Below are 23,056 nucleotides of genomic sequence, written 5' to 3'. Positions count from 1 at the left end.
AAGGCTCCTGGAGGAGTGGAAGGTAAAGGCTTCCACTATCCGTAACCTCGGCACTTGATGGGGTAGAGTGATTAGCTCTACGCCCGGCCACCTTTGCCCCCAGGAATTAAGCTGGTACTCATTTTTGGTGTAGGCTGACTGAACCTCAGGGCCATGTGCACCTGCGGAAATGGAAAACTCGTTTCTTAAATTTTACGAATTCCTGACGGGGAATCGAACCCACGTCCTTCCGGGTGAACCGAGCACGTCTTTGCCGCCTCGGTCAGGCAGCCCCGTTTAATTATAGTACTGTAATAAAATTACGACAGAGCTTCACCAAGAAAATTCAGACGAAAATCACTGATTTTATACAATGTGTGACATTATGTAAACATATTGATGTTAATATACAGTACGCACCTTTGCTTAACAGAGTTTATGCATTTTTATTTCGACATTTAACTTCCGAAAATATTTACCATGTGTCATCCGAAAAAAACGCGTCAACCGAACTGGCCCCGCCCCCTTTATTTCGGATAAACGGGGTTCTGCTGCCGTGTGATGCAGCTCTGAGGTGTAGAGGTGGCGTGCGTCTTTTATTCGAACGTTCGTTTTCCTGCCAGTTCAAGGGTTTTAATTCTAGACTGAAGAGTAGAACGGGGTTCGCTTGATACGAGATTTTTTTCAAGCTCTTAGTTACAAGAAGAAAGCACACAGTGAGAAGATGTCGCTACTGACCTACAATGGTTGCTATGGTTACAAAATTGTCGGGATATTGATGGCGCTAATTCGACATCGACCACCAGCCGAAGAACATATCCGCGTTCAAACAGATATTCAAGTTTCAGTTTTCTAACTTATCAAGAAGATGGCGAAAATTCTCTGACTGTGAGGTAGGACATCACGAGCAGTTTACATCTAGCCTGGAGAGATGTCCAGTGGGAGCAGAGACGGCCTTGAATGTGGAGATCACGCAGCACTGACCCCAGACTGTGAGGTGAGGTCATAAGCTGGAAATGCGGATGTGTGGTGGTGTACACTGGAACTGCGTGCCTCTCCGAAACCAGATCTTAATCTACGAGGAGACATGTGGTAGGGCAGCGGGTGCGACTAGACTAGCACATTTTTACGGTCAGATACTCTGCCTGACACCAACCTTATGCGGACGGATTTATTCAACTAACTTACCATTGCCTGATAGTGTGGTGTGTCGTCTGCAATTGCAATGATGTGTGCACTCAAACACAGACCGGGCGAGTTCGCCGTGTGCGTAGAGGCGCGCGGCTGTGAGCTTGCATCCGGAAGATAGTGGGTTCGAATCCCACTGTCGGCAGCTCTGAAGATGGTTTTCCGTGGTTTCCCGTTTTCACACCAAGCAAATGCTGGGGCTGTACCTTAATTAAGGCCACGGCCGCTTCCTTCCAACTCCTAGGCCTATCCTATCCCATCGTCGCCATAAGACCTATCTGTGTCGGTGTGACGTAAAGCCCCTAGCAAGAAAAAAGACAAACACAGAGGAATTAACTCTTTGTCATCTGGCAATTAAACACTGAACACACTGAACCGAAGGCCGCTATGTTTACAATTTATCCAACAAAAATACAAATCAAACTTCGGCCAAACAATGCTAACATGGCTGTATCGCAATTGGCCTATCTAAGGCGTTTGATAGGGTGGATCATGGGAGAGTGTTCACAGAAATAAGTGCAGCTGGACTAGACAAAGTGGCTATATTTCTAGAAAATAGATCTCAGAGAATCAGAGTAGGCGAAGCTTTATCTGACTCTCTAATAATTAAGAGGGGAATTCCTCTAGACAATATAATTGCACCTTTATGTTTACTTATATATATAAATGATATGAGTAAAGATGTGGAATCAGAGATAAGGCTTTTTTGTATAGAGTAATTAATAAGTTACAAGATTGTGAGCAACTGCAAAACGACCTCGATAATATTGTGAGATGGACAGTTGGGTTAAAAGTTAGGTTGTGAGTTTCACAAATAGGAAAAGTTCTCCCAGTTTTAATTACTGAGAGATGCGGTACAAAAGCAGAAATTACGGGTTATATTTGACGAAAAAAGAGATGTTTGTGGTAGATTCGTAACGAACGTTATCATAGGAATTTTGTTGCCTGATCTTGTTGGAAAGAGAATGTAATTACCAACCGAAGTACTAGAGATATTCAAGCATACTATGATTGAAATGTTTTCAGTGTATCCTACCGCACTTGAACAGTAATATGTTCACGAGTAAAGGCAGGCGCGCGCGCGCTCTCTCTCTCTCTCTCTCTCTCTCTCTCTCTCTCTCATATGCTTCGTGTGTATTTCTTTTAAGTGATATTATGAATCTACTTTCCTTTCTTTTTATGCTAGGAAGTGGTCCAAGATTATATATTATCAATGATTTCGTTATCATGGAATAATGAGTACCCTTTGACTGTGCTAGACTACTTCAAGTTCTATTTGGTAGCGTGATTTTGCCAATTATGTTTATTGGCACTCCGAAATACAGTGAACTTATTTGGAGTTATCATTCGGAATTTCGCCAATTTTCTAAAGAGAAAATATATAGGCCTATATAAAATCCCTATTTTGTCTGTCATTCACAGTGATTAAAAAAATGAAAGTTTCAACAGCTGGTACCAGTTATAGTTTTTTATCACTTTTCTTTCTTTCATTCTTTCTTTCTTTCTTTCTTTCTTTCTTTCTTTCTTAATCCGTATGCCGTCGAGAGTTGGTTTTTTCCCTCAGACTCAACGAGGGATCCCACCTCTACCGCCTCAACGGCAGCGTCCTGGAGCGTAAGGCTTTGGCTCGTGGGGATACAATTGTGAATGAGGACCAGTACCTCGCCCAAGTAGCCTCATCTGCTATGATGAACAGCGGCCTTGTGAGGTGGCGGGGTGGAAGGGTACACAAGAAAGAAAGAAGTAAGGAAGGAAGGAAGGAAGGAAGGAAGGAAGGAAGCGGCCGTGGCCTTAAAACCACTTCACGTATGGCTGAGGTGGGAATGAAATTCCCCTCTACTCAGTTGACATCCCGAGGCTGAGTGGACCCAGTTCCAGCCCTCGTACCATTTTTCAAATTTCGTGGCATAGTCGGGAATCGAACTCGGGCCTCCGGGGGTCACAGCTAATCGCATTAACCACTCCACTACAGAGGTAGACTATGAGTTCTTTACAATAAAAATACAATGGACCTCTTACGACAACGACCTCTAATTTTTTAAAAGAAAAAATAGGTTTCTATTAGCGAAGTTATTGTCACATATTCGCCATGATGACATCGGCATGAGTTCGAACTACGTACATCCTGGCTTCTGTTGCCTTCCACAAACATATTGAGAAAAGGGGAACATTTGAGAGACTTAAACTCGTACAAGAACAATGCAATGATCGCCTTCATACATGAAATGATCAGTACAAAATACTTTCAGTGAAATGAACGAATGATTATTTTTTTCATTCTCGGATTTATCTCTAGAGCCCTGCGCGGATATACAATATAATATCCGCATCCGCAAACTGGTTATCCGCGGATAATTTAAATATTTAACTACAGTATATTACACGCAAGGTATTGAAATGGATAGATCTGTTAAAATAGTACAATAGGACTGACACCTGGCACCAGAACCCCTACATTCGCAGGTTTATGAGGGATTTTCTCTTGCGGCAACTAGCGACGTATTGACCTTTGTTCCTTCTTTCCATTAATTGACGGCAGGAGCCAGTTAGGCTTAGGTCAGATGTACGGCTTTATGGTCTGAAGGTTCGTTTTATATCAACATTCTCCCATAACAATGTCAAGGGTCGCCTAACCACAAGCAAAAACAAGAGTAGGCCTAACCTGAATGAAAATCAATAAACGTCATTATTTAGAAACTATGAACAAAATTATCCGCACTGCCATACTGTTTGTGTCCGCCAAGACACTAACTTCGCGGATATGTCCGCATCCGTGGAGGGCTCTATTTATCTATATCGATAAGCACGAGATAGAGCAGGTCAACTCGTCATTAACGCGTGAAGTCTATATGGTCTGACACTGTGATTACCCAGTTCCAGACCCGTTCGTTGAAAATATTGTTACCATCAGAATGTTCGCCGGCAAGGTAGGGTAGGTGCTGTTATACAATTTCTAACCACCAGAATGCGTGCCAAAAGCCCGGATTACATTCCAAACATCTCCGCAGTGCTCATATGGACTGAGGGCATATGATGCTGTTGATAGTGATTCATTTTGGACAGTTGTATGTAGATTTCTCTAGAGTACGTAGATCCATAGACGTCAAAGTAGAACTCCGAGCTACAATTGCACTTAATAGGGTGTGTAAGGAAATACTACAAGACCTGTTTTTATTCCATTCGAATGCCATATAAAACCTGACAAGTGTAACTTTTGTTCATAAGATATATTAATAGACCATTTAGAATTTCCAATTACCTATAGATAACAATTTCGACCGTCGAAGACAGACTTATGTACTAGTCTTAAATAATGGGTTAAGTTCTATTCACCCCCTGTGGCTGGGGGACGCAGACGAAGAACACACACACTCTTCTCCTGCCTGTCCTAAGAGTCGACTAAAAGGTGCGACCAAGGGATGATTGTATTAGAACCATGAAACTACTTGTAATTAGTACCATCATGCGGGGAACGCCATGGGTCGCTTTTACTTGCGAGTAGTACCACTATAGTACACAATAGGTTAATGATTATTAGTAACAGAAGGTGAGTCTGTATGGGTTTTCCAGCACCCGTGATTAGAACCATTGCGAGATACACCACAGGTCTGGGTGTTGCCTGTGTTAAGTACCACTATATGAGCGACACCGTGAGTCTGCGTTGCCTGTGATTAGTACTCACTATATGAGGAACACCACGGGAATACCGGAGCTCGTGGTTAGTACACCATGGGTTGGCGTTGCCTATGAGTGGCACCATTAGGTGAGGAACACTGCGTTACCTGCGCGAAGTGCAATACTTGTGAATAGTACCATAATGTGTGGAACGCCATGAGTCTACGCCACTGCTTTACTAGCGGTAAGTACCATTATGAGGGGCCGTTGACCTGGATTTTGAACCCCTTGATTCAGGATTGTGCTTTAGAAGCTGTCCCTTGGTCAGTAATACTATTGTTTATGATAGTTTTGGGTCGGATCCACTGATTGTTTTAAATTCATATCCATCCATTCATTCTTCACCATCACGTTTTTTGTTCTGGTCAGTGGATGATTTTGAACTTTTAAATTGTCATTACATTTCGTCTCATTTCGTACCATTAGAGGCCGATGACCTACAGTAGCTCTTAGGCACTTTAAACAACAAGCATCATCAGTTCTCTTCTCCTTACTGCACATATTTGATGATTCTCTCTTTGCCGGTGGAGTAATTTTTGACACCGTTCCGTGTTTCAGTATGTCGGTGTTGCTGCTGGTGATACTGGGTGTTGTAGCTGCAGGTCGCGGTGAGTGGCGATGTCCAGAGATCACCCGTCCTCCGGCCGTGGCCTGCTCCTGTGATTTGCCGCACACGCTGCGCTGCACGGGGGACCGCACAGCTCTCAGAGTGATAAGTGAAGCGCTACGGGGACTCCCCGCACCTGCTGCTGTCTCCCTACTGGACTGCACTGTGCAAGGAGTTGGCGCCCTTACAGAGCCCCTTCTGGAAGGTGTAGCGCTGCACGGCCTGGTCGTATCCTCTGGAGAGATACGGCACGTAGCCCAACACGCATTCTCCCAGCTGGCAGGACCCCTGCAGGCGCTAGGGTTACCGAACAACCAGCTAGAGGCAGTGCCCACTTCTGCTCTTCAATCACTGCCCGCTCTTGATCGCCTTGATCTTTCGCACAATCGACTGCACTCCCTTGATGCCTCCTCGTTCAAGGTAAGACAAACACAATTGACGTATCAGGCCGCATGTTCTTGTTGTGGATACATTTTAAGACCTAGGAACGCTCTGTAGTCACAGATATGAATTCGAATGGAAATTAAATTGCAGAGCGTATAAGCAATTGTATATGTTAAACCATTATTTATTTACCACTGTCCTATATAACATATAATTTGTCTGCTTTTACTATGAAGGTCTCAAATTCATAGTTTGTACAGATTTGGTGTCTTTATTTAATGCCTAGTATTTCTGTTAAAGGGGCTGCCTGGCCGAGGCGGTAAAGGCGTGCTCGGTTCGCCCGGAAGGACGTGGATTCGAATCCCCGTCAGGAAGTCGTAAAATTTAAGAAACGAGATTTCCACTTCCGGAGGTGCATATGGCCCTGAGGTCCCTTGATGGCCGTGAGGTTCACTAAGCCTACACCAAAAATAAGTACCAGGTTAATTCCTGGGGGCAAAGGCGGCCGGGCTTAGAGCTAACCACTCTACCCCATCACGTGCCGAGGTTAACGATGGTGGAAGCCTTTACCTTCCACTCCTCCAAAGGCCTTCATGGCCTGTACGGAGGTGACTTTGCTTTACTTTAGTATTTCTGTTAAACGACAAACTGTGGGTAGAAAGAACCGTAGTGCACTCTTGTATAGCTTTTAAAATGTTTGATATTTGGGCAGATGCCGAATATCCTAACACATCTCAGTTAAAGTAAGTGGCCGGGCGAGTTGGCCGTACGGTTACAGACGCGCAGCTGTGAGCTTGCATCCGGAAGGTAGTGGCTTCGAACCCCACTGTCGGCAGCCATGAAGATGATTTTCCATAGTTTCCAGTTTTCACACCATGCAAATGCTGGGGCTGTGCCTTAATTACGGCTATGGACGCTTCCTTCCCGCTCCTAGCCCTTTCCTATTCCATCCTCGCCATAAGACCTGTCTGTGTCGGCGCGACGTAAAGCAAATCGCAAATAAATAAAGAATTAAAATACAAAAAGTAATCAATTGTGTTAATATTCTTAACAGTGAACTTATTTGAATTTATAGCTCGGATTTTCACCAACTTGCTAAAGAAGAAAATGGTAAATAATTGGTTAAGCTGTATTATCTCTACTGTGTATGCTTATTTTTAATAGCACATATTTGATATCTTTTATATTGAACGCAAACACGTGTCCCAATTTCCATGTCTTTGTCTCCTAGATACGTGCAGGGGAATTCATCATCAAATAGTACAAAGAGCGCAAAATAAGGCGATCTGAGTGATGTAAGCGCAGGAGAAATATTTTTAGTTGCAGTAGGACATGTATTAATCTGCCTCCCTATCTGATGACCTCATTTGATAGATATACATGGAGTCCATCGAGAAGCAGTCATATCAAGTTACTCAAGTAATGAGCAACTTAACCTCGACATGCACCATAAGTAACCTTCAGCCATTCTACCTCATACGTCCTTCTCAGCAGAACCCTCCCCCTCCCATTTCCAGGGAACTCTCATAGTTTAACTCAGTTCCAGCACAAACTTCAGGTACTTCTGTATTTTTCATAACCAATCATTCTTCTTCTTCTGGTACTTCCTAGTTGCCTGGGGTCAACACTTTCTATGAATTTAACCCAGATTTACGGCAGGATGTCTTTCCTTTTTTACAGTTTGCTTTACGCCGCGTCACACCGACACAGATAGGTCTTACGGCGACGATGGAATAGGAAGCGACCGTAATCTTATAGGGCTGTCGACAGTGAGATTCGAACCCACTATCTCCCGAATGCAAGCTGAAAGCTATAAGACGCAAACTGCGCAGCCACTTGACGCCAACCTAAGTGGAGGGATGTATTTAGTATCGTGTCTTTCTGAGGTGGTGGGGACGGAGCGGAACGGTTGTTGTGACGTCATCACCCGGTTGTGAATGTACTGTAGCGGCACGTTTAAACACGTCGTTGGTATTTCACCCGTCCATTCAATGCCATTTTCTCACAGCACAACTGTTTTGCTGAATAGAGCAATGTTGTTTTCTGCTGGATAAGCCGACCTGCTCATTTCATCCTTGTGATGCGTCTTGATATGATCTCACAAATTTGATATGCCACCACCCGTCGCGTGAATGCAGCCACAAAATTTACATTTGGCTGATTTTTATTGTCAGTAATTTTAAAGAACCGCCATGCATCAGACGGTTTTCATGGAATTTGTGGTATACATTTCTGTAAAAAGGTCTTTAAATTCTTTTAAATGTTCTAAAAACATAAATATCGTCTCAAAATAGGATTAAATATCAAACTAATACCACAATCATTGTCTAATATACCTTACATTATCTGCAAAACACAACAAGCGGAGAAATTACAGGCGCAAATTTGATAAGCACAGATTGAATACGGGCACAGTACTGATAAACTTGTGTCTTGGCTACACTGTGCTCTGGTACTCCGCGAATACTTTTAGTTGTAAGCGGAGGAGATCGGTGGTGCACTCTACCGCTACAACCGGGTTACTCATCGGTATTACTCGCTCCGCCCCCAGCTCTAGTGTGTAGTATGAACACGAAGAGTTTCGTTAAGGTTAACACAAACACCCAGACCCTGAGCTAGAGTAATTAACCAGATTCAGGGAATCAGACCCAGGGCCCTCTGACCGAAGATCACTGCGCTGGCCATTTAGCCAAGAAACCGCACTTTTTCATAATCAATCACTGTACCGTAATGATGGGCTACTTGAACCCTTAAGGTGTTACTTGGACCCACATGAAAAAAGGTTTGGTCTTCTGAAGCCCGTTATACAATGTGATATCCAACTAGTTCGCTGTTAATTCCGTTATATCGCATCACAATGTAGGACTATGCACGTTCGAACTAGTTTTGCACTAATCCACTAAGCAGTAGCACGGTCTATACAGTGGTTTGACTAAAGTGACTCGATTTGTTCACTGCAAACTTGTATCTGTCTGCTGTATTTTCATGGAAGCCAGGCCATTGGTATGTAAACATGTAAGCAATTATATATGGGGCAATAACACACTGTAAGAATCTTTCTTAGATGTAGCAAGGTTTTTGTAGAAATTTATGATTTATAGAGTGAGTACACATAACCACGATAACCGAGCTACTTGGACCCATGACTAGACGTGGGTCCAAGTAGCCCGCAACATTTAATTTCTCTTAAAGAATGTAATAACTGGCCTGTTTCTATAATTTACACACTTTAAAAGGTAACTCTTTTCTTAACAGGTGAGCATTATGGTGTACAAATATAAAATACTGCCTAGAAGTCGAAAATATGCAGATTATACTGACCAACATCTTGAAGAATGTTTAGCAGTGATTCAGTCAGGGCAAATGTCGCAAAGGCAAACTGAAGAAGTCTTTAAAATAAGTCGATCAACAATCAAGAGAAGATTAAAAACAAATCCAGTCAGAAACCGAGTCATCCCAAAGTGTTTACTGAACAAGAAGAGCTAACCTCTGCTAACCACCTTGACAAAGTGTATGATTTCGGATTTCCTGTTGACGAATTTGATTTCAGATTTATTGTGAAGTCTTACTTAGCTATGCGCGGTAGAACTGTAACAGCTTTCAAAGACAATCTTCCAGGGCGTGAAGAATGTGGGAGAAGGAGATTTTGTTCTTGTTTAATGGAATGGGAAAGAGTTTCCAGATCTAGTACTGAGTACTCGCAGTTATGGTGCCATTGTAGATTCTATAGAGCCTACCAAAAAATCCTGAAGATGGCCGAAAGTGAAGGACACACTTCTTTACAAATGGCGTGACATTAAGTTAAAAATTAATCCTCCTAAGTTAATTTATTAAAACAGGTTTATTTTCACTCCAGCTGTAAGACTTTGCAACCCGCGTATTAAAATAAAAATTAAGCTCTTACTTGATTGAAATGGATTAGTGACACTAGAACAGACAAACTACAGCACAGAGGTATTACGATTTTGTTATAAAAATGTCTTGTTCAAATCTAAAATAAATTGTCTAGTGCCTATCATCTGGTGGTTATTAAAATGTTTGCTGTATGCGAATGGTGTTATTAAAGAAACTAAGCCCTACTTGGACCCAGTGCAACTTACAGTGGTTATATAATGGGAAAACGTGACATGGGTTCAAGTAGCCCAAACATGAGCGTTACTTGGACCCAATTTTCAAAAAGCTCTCCTGTACTTTGTATTCTATACATACAATTAAAACTATCCCCGATCTATGAAATAACACATACAGTTATATAAAATAAAAGTTATGGGACCCATTTTAAAATTTTACTTGACTAATAAAGCAAAAAAGTGGAAAAGAACTTGAAAATTGGGTCCAAGTAACCTGTGTTGACGGTAGTTATTTTTTAATGTATGCCTATATTATAACCGACAAATCAAGTTTGACACTAATATCCAGAGCATGGAATATTCTAATCGATACAATTCTCTTCGGGCCAATGAATATAGGGCTACATGAGTTCTACATATGTTTTTTTTCATCAACGACATATCGCAAATGTAATACAATTTATTACACATAAATTTACGACTTACACATTTGTGCGATGTGAGTCATAGCCGATAATGTTTGTTAGTTTAACTTTAACAGTAATTACAAAACATTTTAACAATTAAACGGGACATATTCCTCAAGTCCCTCAATCTGAAGTGTGACCGACAAATGTACTTTAAATTTGTGTGATTTTCTAAACCAGTTTGAATTCAAGAAACTTGAGGAGGATTGCCTAATTCATCAAACTGACTTGTGGAACGGAACGACCGATGTCTGGATGTACTTGTATGAATGAATGATTCTGTGCTGTTCTTAGATTATATTTATGTATTAGGATTAGTTTGAGAGTAATTGTAAATTGTGAAATATTTGTGTTTTAGGGTTAGTTCCAGAATTATTTTAAACGGTCAAATATCGTTATACTTAAGATTATTATTGTTATGGGGTTACCCATGGACCAGCAGAGGTGAAAGAAGGTGCCGGGGTGAATTGGGCTAGCTACAATATCAAAGTTAATTAAAACTTTAACAAAGGTTATATTTTTTTAGAATTTCAAAAAAAAATAAGTTACAATGAGCAAATTTGGAACAAGTCAAGGAAAATACAATACAGTGAATTCCACAAGTCCTGGGCTTCAAGTCCCTCGCTTTACATTTCCTGAGCTCTCAGCTCAACCTTAAAAAGAGCACAATTTTTATGCAAGGACAGAACTCCCCTAATACATGGAGCACTAGATCCGAAATTTACAATGTCAAACCTCCTAGAGGCACTTTTACAACACTTGAAAAAGAGCTAACGTGCTCTCCGTTTTCCAAGCCTATTCAATGCGATATCAGAAAATTACAATCACTTGCCATCAAGGCACAACTTACAAATTTGAAACAGGGGTATCTAGTACACAACCTATTGGGCCGTAGCGGAAAAGAACGAGTTAAGTAAATGGCCCAAAACACAAATTGAATTGAGGCGTGTACTTGCATTCCTAAATATGAATACTTAAAACCTAAAGGGCACTAGGCCGATGAAACAGGGGCTATTCCCAAACTATGGAGGTGACTCGTATAAGAAAAAAATTGAAGACATTACCGAAAGGAAGAAAAATCAGTTACAAAACGTAGTCACCTCAAACCAATATGAAGGGGAGCTCGAGAGGGTACATCACTCTCTATCCCCGATTTACAGTGAAAGATTTTATGAAGCTATTACATAAGCCGGCAGAAGTTACATTTTCAGAAAAGTAGGTTACATAGTTAAAGTTTCGGACCTCTCCCTCGGGTTAAACTGCAGAGCTAGCAAGAAATAAAGATGTTAATTGGCCATTACCTTGCTGAAGAACTGCTGCCTGATGAAAGAGGCGCCTCCTACTTGACACACACACACTTAGATGACGATCAATTGGCCAAGAGACGTGAAAATCCGCAGTTTATAAACCCTTGGGGAAAGTTCGAGACCTTTCATGAATAAACCAGCCACACCCTCTTACTTTATGGGTGAGTTTAAAAGTTACACTCAAAATCGAGGAAGAAGCCTGTGATAGGCGGAACATTAATTACAGAAATTCGTGATTGGCTAAATTCAAACCTGGCGGAAAGAAAAGATAAATATTGCTAACCCAAAAATAAGGAACATTAATTAGATAAAAAAACTTATGAATTCAAAACTTCTTTAAATCAAAGTTCATCCACTTCGCACCAGGGAGCATGATCATAGTTTTTGTAGTGGCATCTGTTGAAGAAAAGTCCAAACTTCTTGATGAAGGGCAAACAAAACAAGTAGAAATTCACACCGTACTGGAAACTTCACAATAACAAAATTACGTCTAGTGACATCTTCTGAGTAAAGGATTAAGTAGGTCTAGTTTCAAGTTCACTGTTTCTCCTATAGAGGAGTTCTTTAGGCGCAAGATTTAAATGTGCGGCTTAGAGGTGTACCTCCCAGTACAATTATTATTATTATTATTATTATTATTATTATTATTATTATCATTATTATTATTATTATTATTATTATTATTAGCTGTATTGTTTAATTTTGTAGACGTTAAATCGTTAAGTAGGAGAAAGGGCCCCGACCCCTAACTTCGTCACCAATAAAGACGGTATCTATCTAAATCGATACCCTTTCTGAATATAGACATTTATAGTGCAGTGAGTGCTGTGAATATGATGAAATCATGAACACTGAGCTAAAGCGAGTGTATATATTTACTGAACTAAATAACAAAGAATACCCCTCTGGGTGGGGCCGGTATAAGAACGCCCACGGTATCACCTGCCTGTCGTAAGAGGCGACTAGAAAAAAGCCCCAGGAGCTTTTAACATGGGAGCGTGGGTTGGCGACCACGGGGCCCTCAGCTGAGTCTCGGCATTGCTTCCACTTACTTGTGTCAGGCTCCTCACTTTCATCTATCCTAACCGACCTCCCTTGGTCAATTCTTGTTCTTTTCCAACCCCGGCGGTACTAGAGCATTCGAGACCTAGGGAGTCTTTCATTTTCACGCCCTTCGTGGGCCCTTGTCTTTCTTTAGCCAATACCTTAATTTTACGAAGTGTCATATCCCTTCCATTTTTCTCTCGGATTAGTGTTAATAGAGGATGGTTGCCTAGCTGTACTTCCTCTTGAAACAATAATCACCACCACTAAATAACAAAAAAGATCTATATTCCAGATCTTGGTAAAAATTCAATGATAAAAAATAAGGGGGCAGACCAGTGAAATAGCTTACAATTAAATAAATCAGAGCTAATAGTAGCAGTCAATTTTGGTTATATTTGTCAAGAATTTCTGCAGTTTTCTCAAGGATACGAGAAAATGTTTCTTTCCGCGCAACCACAAATATTCGCCTGATGATGCTGAATACCCGCTATACAGCTGAGACATTTTGTGTTGCCGAGGTCGTCACAGTCAAGGGTACAACATCTTAGCTCCATACTTCATCTTCACAGTATTAATTCTCCTGGCCAGAGAGAGGGCGTTACCTTCTAAGAGGTCCGCTAGACCCTTCAAGGTAGGGAATGAAAACGAGATGAAAATTGATAAAAAGGCACAGAACGATCTTGTTGGTAGATGGTCTTGACTTACACATTGAGGTGAATCCAAAATAAAGAATTCCAATCACTAGCGCATGTACATTCAGAATATATATAATATGCACCATTATTTGAGGTTCTTTGTTAAGATTTGGCCCACATTTAGGCCTACACTGTTCTTCTTTTTCTTGCTTCCGAATTTGCCCAACTGTGGACCGCGTGAAACTTAATGCTTTCTGGCCAGTCTTCTTCTTTTCTCTTCCCAGAACTTCTTCATTCGTTCACTCTTTATTTTTCTCTGCTCCTCAGATATTACAAATTTGGGCATGTTCTTCCGCTGCTCTTCATGGAATTTGTGGTCATCTACTCGAGTTCTGAACTACACTGTTACTGATACGATTTTTTTAAATTTGCTTTACGTCGCTACCGACACAGAGGGGTCTTACGGCGACGATGGGAGAGGAAAGGGCTAGAAGTGGGAAGGAAACGGCCGTGGCCTTAATTAGCTTACAGCCCCAGCATTTGCCTGGTATGAAAATGGGAAACCACGGAAAACCGTCTTCAGAGCTGCCGACAGTGGAGTTCGAACCCACTATCTCCCGGATAAAAGCTCACAGCTGCGCGCTCTTAACCGCACGGGCAACTCGCCCGACGGTACGATGTTATGTGATACAGTTGGTTATTAACGACTTCTCAAAATGTTTCCATGTTTTCTTAACACTGTTTACCCAAAAGTAAAACAAAAACGGGCAATGTTTTCGCTTCTTTTTTAAATTTTTTTTACGTCGCATCGACACAGATAGGTCTTATGGTGACGATAGGATAAGAAATGGCTAGGAGTGGGAAGGAAGGGACCGTGGCCTTAATTAAGGTACAGCCCCCAGCATTTGCCTGGTGTGAAAATCTTCAGGCCTGCTGACAGCGCAGTTCGAACCCACTACCTCGCAGGTGCAAGCTCACAGCTGCGCGTCCCTAAACGCACGGCCAACTTGTCCGGTTTCACTCCTCGTGAAATCAGAGGTTTCATTCTAAAGGATGTAGCACCAGGCGAGTTGGCCGTGCGCGTAGAGGCGCGCGACTGTGAGCTTGCATCCGGGAGATAGTAGGTTCGAATCCCACTATCGGCAGCCCTGAAAATGATTTTCCGTGGTTTCCCATTTTCACACCGGGCAAATGCTGGGGCTGTACCTTAATTAAGGCCACGGCCGATTCCTTCCCACTCCTAGCCCTTTCCTGTCCCATCGTCGCCGTAAGACCTATCTGTGTCGGTGCGACGTAAAACAACTAGCAAAAAAATATATATATCAAGATATATAATAAGTGGGAAGACCAGAGAAATCAAGGTAGCTTAGAATTAAATGAATCAGAGCTAATAGTAGTAATTACGTGAATGAACCTGTTAATCTCATAATGCTCCATCCTTTTTTTTTTTTTTTTTTTTCTCTAGGGGTTCATACCTACTATCTCCCAAATACTGGATACTGGCCGCACTTAAGCGACTGCAGCTATCGAGCTCGGTCATTGAATTTTTACCAACATCTGGAACATAGATTTTTTTTGTTATTTGGTTGGGGTGATTATTGTTTTAAGAAGAAGTACAACTAGGCAATCATACTCTACTAACACTAATCAGAAAGAAAAATTGAAGGGATACGACACTTCGCAAAATGAAGGTATCGGCCAAAGTTTGCTAGTTTTTTAATTTCGTGTGGCTATTTCTAGCCGAGTGCAGCCCTTGTAAGGCAGACCCTCCGATGAGGGTGGGCGGCATCTGCCATTTGTAGGTAACTGCGTGTTATTGTGGTGGAGGATAGTGTTATGTGTGGTGTGTGAGTTGCAGGTATGTTGGGGACAGCACAAACACCCAGCCCCCGGGTCATTGGAATTAACCAATGTAGGTTAAAATCACCGACCCGGTCGGGAATCGAACCCGGGGCCCTCTGAACCGAAGGCCAGTACGCTGACCATTCAGCCAACGAGTCGGACAAGTTTGCTAGTCATGAAGTGTATTCCTTAACCTTAATCCTTAGTTTACTTTATTCATTTGTGGAGTTGAGTTGCGTTCATTTCACAGTCGTTGTGTATCAATGAATTGTGAATATACAGTGTGTTTACACGTTTAGTTGAAAAGTAAGTGTAATTCCTGTTCTTGCACAACTAGAAAACAGGTATGTGCAATTAGCACTAGCAAAGAATATTAGGTGAAATTCTCTAGAACAATTTAAATCTGAAAAAAATTACAGTGCTTCCTCTGTATTTCGTTTGCTATTGGATGAAGCAATCATAATTGATAATAGTAAAAATAACGTAATAGGTAATTTGTTTCACTGTATTTCAGTTTCCATTATGAAACGACACAAGACAAGTGGGGCTCACAATACACAACTGGAACAACAATGCACTTGAGAGTTCTAAATCGTTTATGACAGCTTTTATAAAATGATCACTGAACTCTAAAAACAATGAAACCTAGAAAGAATGTGAATTTGACAGTATCAACAGCAACTTAAGCCTTGAGATTAATGAATCAAATATCACAGTAGTTAATAAATTGGCTAAACACGATAATCTTGATGGTAACTGTCTTAAAGCAGACGATTCGAATCTCTCAATCCAACTCTTAGAATCAAGTGCAAGTGAAGTGGACCTTCATCAAGTTCAAATAACGAAACTGACTCAAAGGAAACTTTGATTCAACATGACAAAGACAATTTTGATAAAATGTGGTTAAGTGACATTGGATCGTGGCCTTCGGAGATTTCACAAAAATTTCGTGATATAATTGTAATGCAAGGCTCTTATCAGTTACAAAATAAAGATTCTACTTTTCCTGCGGATGAATCAGGACGTTCTCTGCATAAAAACTGGTTTGAAAAACTTTGAAGAACGGTGAAAAGGTTAACAGATCATGGGTGTGTGTTTCTCCGTCCAAAAAATCTGCGTTTTGTTTTTGTTGTGTGTTATTTACTCAAAGAAACATGAAATCTAGCTTTAACAATGAGTCAGGAGAAAATGCAGTGTGGAGAAAATTAAATCAAGATCATTAATTCAAGATCATGAAAACAGCCCTGCCCATAGGATTGCCTTTATGGAGTGGAAAAGCTTAGAATGAAGGTTAAAACAAGGCTCAGTAATTGACAATACTCTTCAGCAACAAATATTAGAACAAAACATAATTTGGAGAGAAGTTCTGGAACGCATAATTGCTACCATACAGACACTGGCTCAACAGAGCTTAGCCCTAGGAGGCCACAGAGAATCAGTTTTAGAAGAAACTACAAGCAGTCCAGGGAATTTTCTTACTCTATTTCAATATTTGGCTAAATTTGATCCTGTTATGAGGGACCATTTTCAATCAGTGATCAATAACGCTCAACATTTATCATATCTTTCACCTATAATACAGAATTCAATTATAAACCTTTCAGGGACCACGTTCCAAAATATTATCACTTCCTGCAAGCGTGCTAAGTACTTCAGTATTCTATTTGATAGCACTCCTGACACGTCACATGACGAACAAATGTCACATGTAATAAGATTTGTGGAAGTAAAGCAAAATTCCGTTGAAATCGAGGAATGTTTTATTGATTTTATTTCAATCAAAGACAAAACTGCCAGCGGAATTGCTGAGGTAAAAAAAAGAAACTGGAGGAAGATGGCTTGTACTTTGCAGACTGTAAAGGTCAGTCCTACGACAATCAGACGACAATGGCTGAAATTCACAATGGTGCCCAACAACGTTTAAAAGAATTGAACCATCAAGCCGTGTTTGTCACCTGTGACAACCACTCACTCAATTTGGTTGGCGTTCAGGCTGCTTATGTCAACGTTTGTGCAGTGACGTTTTTTGGAACAGTTCAACAAGTGTATGCAATTTTCTCTCGTTCGACTCATAGGTGGAGTGTCCTCAAGGATACTTTGATACAACATGGAGTTCTAAAGCAGGGAGTCCTTCATGCTCTAGAAAAATAGAGAGACGCTGCAACTGAAAGCGTAGATACCAGACAGAGTGCAGCACTGTTAATTAATGCAATAGAAAGATTTGACTTTGTAACTCTGCTTTTTTTCTGGGCTGAGGTACTTCCAAAAATTGACCGAACGCATTTCATTCAATCATGTAATAACTTGTCTACAAGCTGTCCAAGATCAGCTTAATATGTGAAGAGAAACCATTCCAGTTAATGTTATATCAAAAGCTACTAAGATGTCAATCAATCAATCAATCAATCAATCAGTCAATATTGATCTGCATTTAGGGCAGTCGCCCAGGTGGCAGATTCCCTATCTGTTGTTTTCCTAGCCTTTTCCTAAATGATTTCAAAGAAATTGGAAATTTATTGAACATCTCCCTTGGTAAGTTATTCCAGTTCCTAACTCCCCTTCCTATAAATGAATATTTGCCCCAGTTTGTCCTCTTGAATTCCAACTTTATCTTCATATTGTGATCATTCCTACTTTTATAAACGCCATTCAAACTTATTCGTCTACTAATGTCATTCCACGCCATCTCCCCGCTGACAGCTCGGAACATACCACTTAGTCGAGCAGCTCTTCTTCTTTCTCTCAATTCTTCCCAACCCAGACATTGCAACATTTTTGTAACGCTACTCTTTTGTCGGAAATCACCCAGAACAAATCGAGCTGCTTTTCTTTGGATTTTTTCCAGTTCTTGAATCAGGTAATCCTGGTGAGGGTCCCATACACTGGAACCATACTCTAGTTGGGGTCTTACCAGAGACTTATATGCCCTCTCTTTTACATCCTTACTACAACCCCTAAACACTGTCATAACCATGTGCAGAGATTTGTACCCTTTATTTACAATCCCATTTATGTGATTACCCCAATGAAGATCGTTCCTTATATTAACACCTAGATACTTACAATGATCCCCAAAAGGAACTTTCACCCCATCAACGCAGTAATTAAAACTGAGAGGACTTTTCCTATTTGTGAAACTCACAACCTGACTTTTAACCTCGTTTATCAACATACCATTGCCTGCTGTCCATCTCACAACATTTTCGAGGTCACGTTGCAGTTGCTCACAATCTTGTAACTTATTTATCACTCTATAGAGAATAACATCATCCGCAAAAAGCCTTACCTCCAATTCCACTCCTTTACTCATATCATTTATATATATAAGAAAACATAAAGGTCCGATAATACTGCCTTGAGGAATTCCCCTCTTAATTATTACAGGGTCAGATAAAGCTTCACTTACTCTAATTCTCTGAGATCTATTTTCTAGAAATATAGCAACCCATTCAGTCACTCTTTTGTCTAGTCCAGTTGCACTCATTTTTGCCAGTAGTCTCCCATGATCCACCCTATCAAATGCTTTAGACAGGTCAATCGCGATACAGTCCATTTGACCTGCAGAATCCAAGATATCTGCTATATCTTGCTGGAATCCTACAAGTTGAGCTTCAGTGGAATAACCTTTCCTAAAACCGAACTGCCTTCTATCGAACCAGTTATTAATTCACAAACATTTCTAATATAATCAGAAAGAATGCCTTCCCAAAGCTTACATACAATGCATGTCAAACTTACTGGCCTGTAATTTTCAGCTTTGTGTCTATCACCCTTTCCTTTATACACAGGGGCAACTAAGCTCAACTTGTAGGATTCCAGCAAGATATAGCAGATATCTTGGATTCTGGAGGTCAAATGGACTGTATCGCGATTGACATGTCTAAAGCATTTGATAGGGTGGATCATGGGAGACTACTGGCAAAAATGAGTGCAATTGGACTAGACAAAAGAGTGACTGAATGGGTTGCTATATAACTAGAAAATAGATCTCAGAGAGTTAGAGTAGGTGAAGCTTTGTCTGACCCTGTAATAGTTGAGAGGGGAGTTCCTCAGGGCAGTGTTATCGGACCTTTATGTTTTCCTATATATATATATATAAATGATATGAGTAAAGGAGTGGAATCGGAGGTAAGGCTTTTTGCGGATGATGTTATTCTCTATAGAGTGATAAATAAGTTACAAGATTGTGAGCAACTGCAACGTGACCTCGAAAATGTTGTGAGATGGACAGCAGGCAATGGTATGTTGATAAACGGGGCTAAAAGTCAGGTTGTGAGTTTCACAAATAGGAAAAGTCCTCTCAGTTTTAATTACTGCGTTGATGGGGTGAAAGTTCCTTTTGGGGATCATTGTAAGTATCTAGGTGTTAATATAAGGAAGGATCTTCACTGGGGTAATCACATAAATGGGATTGTAAATAAAGGGTACCGATCTCTACACATGGTTATGAGGGTGTTTAGGGGTTGTAGTAAGGATGTAAAGGAGAGTGCATATAAGTCTCTGGTAAGACCCCAACTAGGGTATGGTTCGAGTGTATGGGACCCTCACCAGGATTACCTGATTCAAGAACTGGAAAAAATCCAAAGAAAAGCAGCTCGATTTGTTCTGGGTGATTTCCGACAAAAGAGTAGCGTTACAAAAATGTTGCAATGTTTGGGTTGGGAAGAATTGAGAGAAAGAAGAAGAGCTGCTCGACTAAGTGGTATGTTCCGAGCTGTCAGCGGACAGATGGCGTGGAATGACATTAGTAGACGAATAGGTTTGAATGGCGTTTATAAAATTAGGAAAGATCACGATATGAAGATAAAGTTGGAATTCAAGAGGACAAACTGGGGCAAATATTCATTTATAGGAAGGGGAGTTAGGGATTGGAATAACTTACCAAGGGAGATGTTCAATAAATTTCCAATTTCTTTGAAATCATTTCGGAAAAGGCTAGGAAAGCAACAGATAGGGAATCTGCCACCTGGGCGACTGCCCTAAATGCAGATCAGTATTGATTGATTGATTGATAGCAACTTTCCATTCATCTGGTATAGCTCCTCCGACTAAACAATAATCAAATAAGTACTTCATATATGGTACTATATCCCAACCCATTGTCTTTAGTATATCCCCAGAAATCTGATCAATTCCAGTCGCTTTTCTAGTTTTCAACTTTTATATCTTATTGTAAATGTCATTGTTATCATATGTAAATTTTATTACTTCTTTGGCCTTAGTCTCCTCGTCTATCTCGACATTATCCTTGTAACCAACAATACATACTGCTGACTGAATACTTCTGCCTTTTGAAGATCCTTACATACACACTCCCCTTGTTCATTAATTATTCCTGGAATGTCCTTCTTGGAACCAGTTTCTGCCTTAAAATACCTATACATACCCTTCCATTTTTTACTAAAATTCGTATGACTGCCAATTATGCTTGCCATCATGTTATCCTTAGCTGCCTTCTATGCTAGATTCAATTTTCTAGTAAGTTCCTTCAATTTCTCCTTACTTCCACAGCCATTTCTAACTCTATTTCTTTCCAGTCTGCACCTCGGTGCGAGGAATGGAAAGAACCCACGGAACGAAGACAAAGAGTAAAGCGGAAAATGCCAGGGGAAGCCACTGATGGTGTTGGACTTTCCTGGAAAGATGAAAGCGGAGCACAATAGAGATCTTAGATAAACTTATTCGGGAGTTAAGTGAAGGGTTCGCCAATATCAAGGAACTGGATGAACGTTTTGGCTTCCTCCGTAATTTTGATTAATACATTCATAATGAAGCCCCAGATGAAAACGTTTTGAACACTCTAAAGAGGAAATGTTTCGAACGTGCAGAGAAGTACCCTGAAGATTTAATCGGAGAAGATCTCTTTGAAGATATTAAAGATGCCATAGTTTTATTACGAAGATCAAAAAATAATAATGAAAAGATCGACTTAAAGAAACCCAAAGATATTTTGTTATATTTATCTTGTTTGGGATTAGAGGCATACAGTAACTTGATCATCGCTTTCAAACTACTTTCAACGATTCCAGGTCTGTGGCATCTTGTGAACGATTTTTTAGTAAGATGAAGCTTATTAGAAATTATTTAATATCTACAATGACGCAAGAAAGACTAAGTAATTTAGCAATTTTATCAATTGAACGTGATGTGGCTGCTACTATAGACTTCAACTCTATTATGAATAAGTTTGCATCCATCAAGGCTAGGAAGGCACATTTTTAAGTTTTTGTTATCACTCTCAAACTTCTTTTCTCTTTAATTTTTATTATTTTTCAAACAAACTAACATTTTAATACTAACAATTTTATTTTATTCATATATTTATCTTTATAATGTGTTAAAGTGGCATACTACTTATTAAAAATAAACACCTATGAACATTAAACTGTGTTTAAATTAAACTCATTGATCCTTAAACTTTTTAGTGTTATGGGGCGACTACCATCTAGTTAGCCCCGGGCGCCAAGTAGCCTTGGTGTTCGAGGGTACCAGATCTAGAGGAAGGCAAAGGGTCAGATGGGGAGACGTTATAGAGAGTGGCTAAAGGAGTGACGAAAGAGGACACGGTGGATATGACAAGATGGGAGATAATGGTCATGGCAATGAACCCGAAATAAGGGAAAATGGTGGCGTAGAATATACTTTTGGTTCGTTCTCAAGAATAGCTTACCTCTAAAGAATACTGAAACATTCTAGATGTATCATCGAATTAAGTTATAAGGTCAAAGAGTCGCTTGACTCTGTTTAGTCACTGGTCAAGAGAATCGAACGCCTTGTGAGGTACAGAGTACTGTTGTGCTCATGTACTACTTCCACTATCCTGACTGGAGCATGCAACTCTAATAAACGTTGGTTAAATATCTAAAGAAAACTACTGGGATTTTTTGCATGGAAACTGGAACAGAAATAAAAGAAGATGCATTCTACACTGACTGACAGAGCAAATGCAACACCAAGAAGGAGTGGTTCGAAAGGGATGAAAGTTGGGAGAAAAACAGAGACGGCACGGACGAATAATTGATGTTTATTTCAAACCGATATGCAGGTTACACAATGCGCACGGCATCGACTCAGTAGGATGTAGGACCACCGCGAGCGGCGATGCACGCAGAAACACGTCGAGGTACAGAGTCAATAAGAGTGCGGATGGTGTCCTGAGGGATGGTTCTCCATTCTCTGTCAACCATTTGCCACAGTTGGTCGTCCGTACGAGGCTGGGGCAGAGTTTGCAAACGGTGTCCAATGAGATCCCACACGTGTTCGATTGGTGAGAGATCCGGAGAGTACGCTGGCCACGGAAGCATCTGTACACCTCGTAGAGCCTGTTGGGAGATGCGAGCAGTGTGTGGGCGGGCATTATCCTGCTGAAACAGAGCATTGGGCAGCCCCTGAAGGTACGGGAGTACCACCGGCCGCAGCACATGCTGCACGTAGCGGTGGGCATTTAACGTGCCTTGAATACGCACTAGAGGTGACGTGGAATCATACGCAATAGCGCCCCAAACCATGATGCCGCGTTGTCTAGCGGTAGGGCGCTCCACAGTTACTGCCGGATTTGACCTTTCTCCACGCCGACGCCACACTCGTCTGCGGTGACTATCACTGACAGAACAGAAGCGTGACTCATCGGAGAACACGACGTTCCGCCATTCCCTCATCCAAGTCGCTCTAGCCCGGCACCATGCCAGGCGTGCACGTCTACGCTGTGGAGTCAATGGTAGTCTTCTGAGCGGACGCCGGGAGTGCAGGCCTCCTTCAACCAATCGACGGGAAATTGTTCTGGTCGATATTGGAACAGCCAGGGTGTCTTGCACATGCTGAAGAATGGCGGTTGACTTGGCGTGCGGGGCTGCCA

General features: G+C 41.1%; 1 protein-coding gene across 3 annotated transcripts in view; it reads left to right on the top strand.

The window, feature by feature from the left end:
* Positions 1-23,056, top strand: part of LOC136872067 (leucine-rich repeat-containing protein 15) — a 444,903-nt gene that overhangs the window by 383,982 nt on the left and 37,865 nt on the right. For all 3 annotated transcript variants that reach the window (XM_067145928.2, XM_067145930.2, XM_067145929.2), the window contains one exon: positions 5,401-5,869. In XM_067145928.2, the coding sequence (XP_067002029.2) occupies positions 5,402-5,869 (468 nt within the window). In that variant the 5' untranslated portion in view covers position 5,401. The remainder of the gene's footprint in view (positions 1-5,400; positions 5,870-23,056) is intronic.

Source organism: Anabrus simplex, chromosome 4 (genome assembly GCF_040414725.1).
Source record: "Anabrus simplex isolate iqAnaSimp1 chromosome 4, ASM4041472v1, whole genome shotgun sequence".
Classification (NCBI taxonomy): Eukaryota; Metazoa; Arthropoda; class Insecta; order Orthoptera; family Tettigoniidae; genus Anabrus; species Anabrus simplex.
This window is presented reverse-complemented; position numbering and strand designations above follow the sequence as displayed.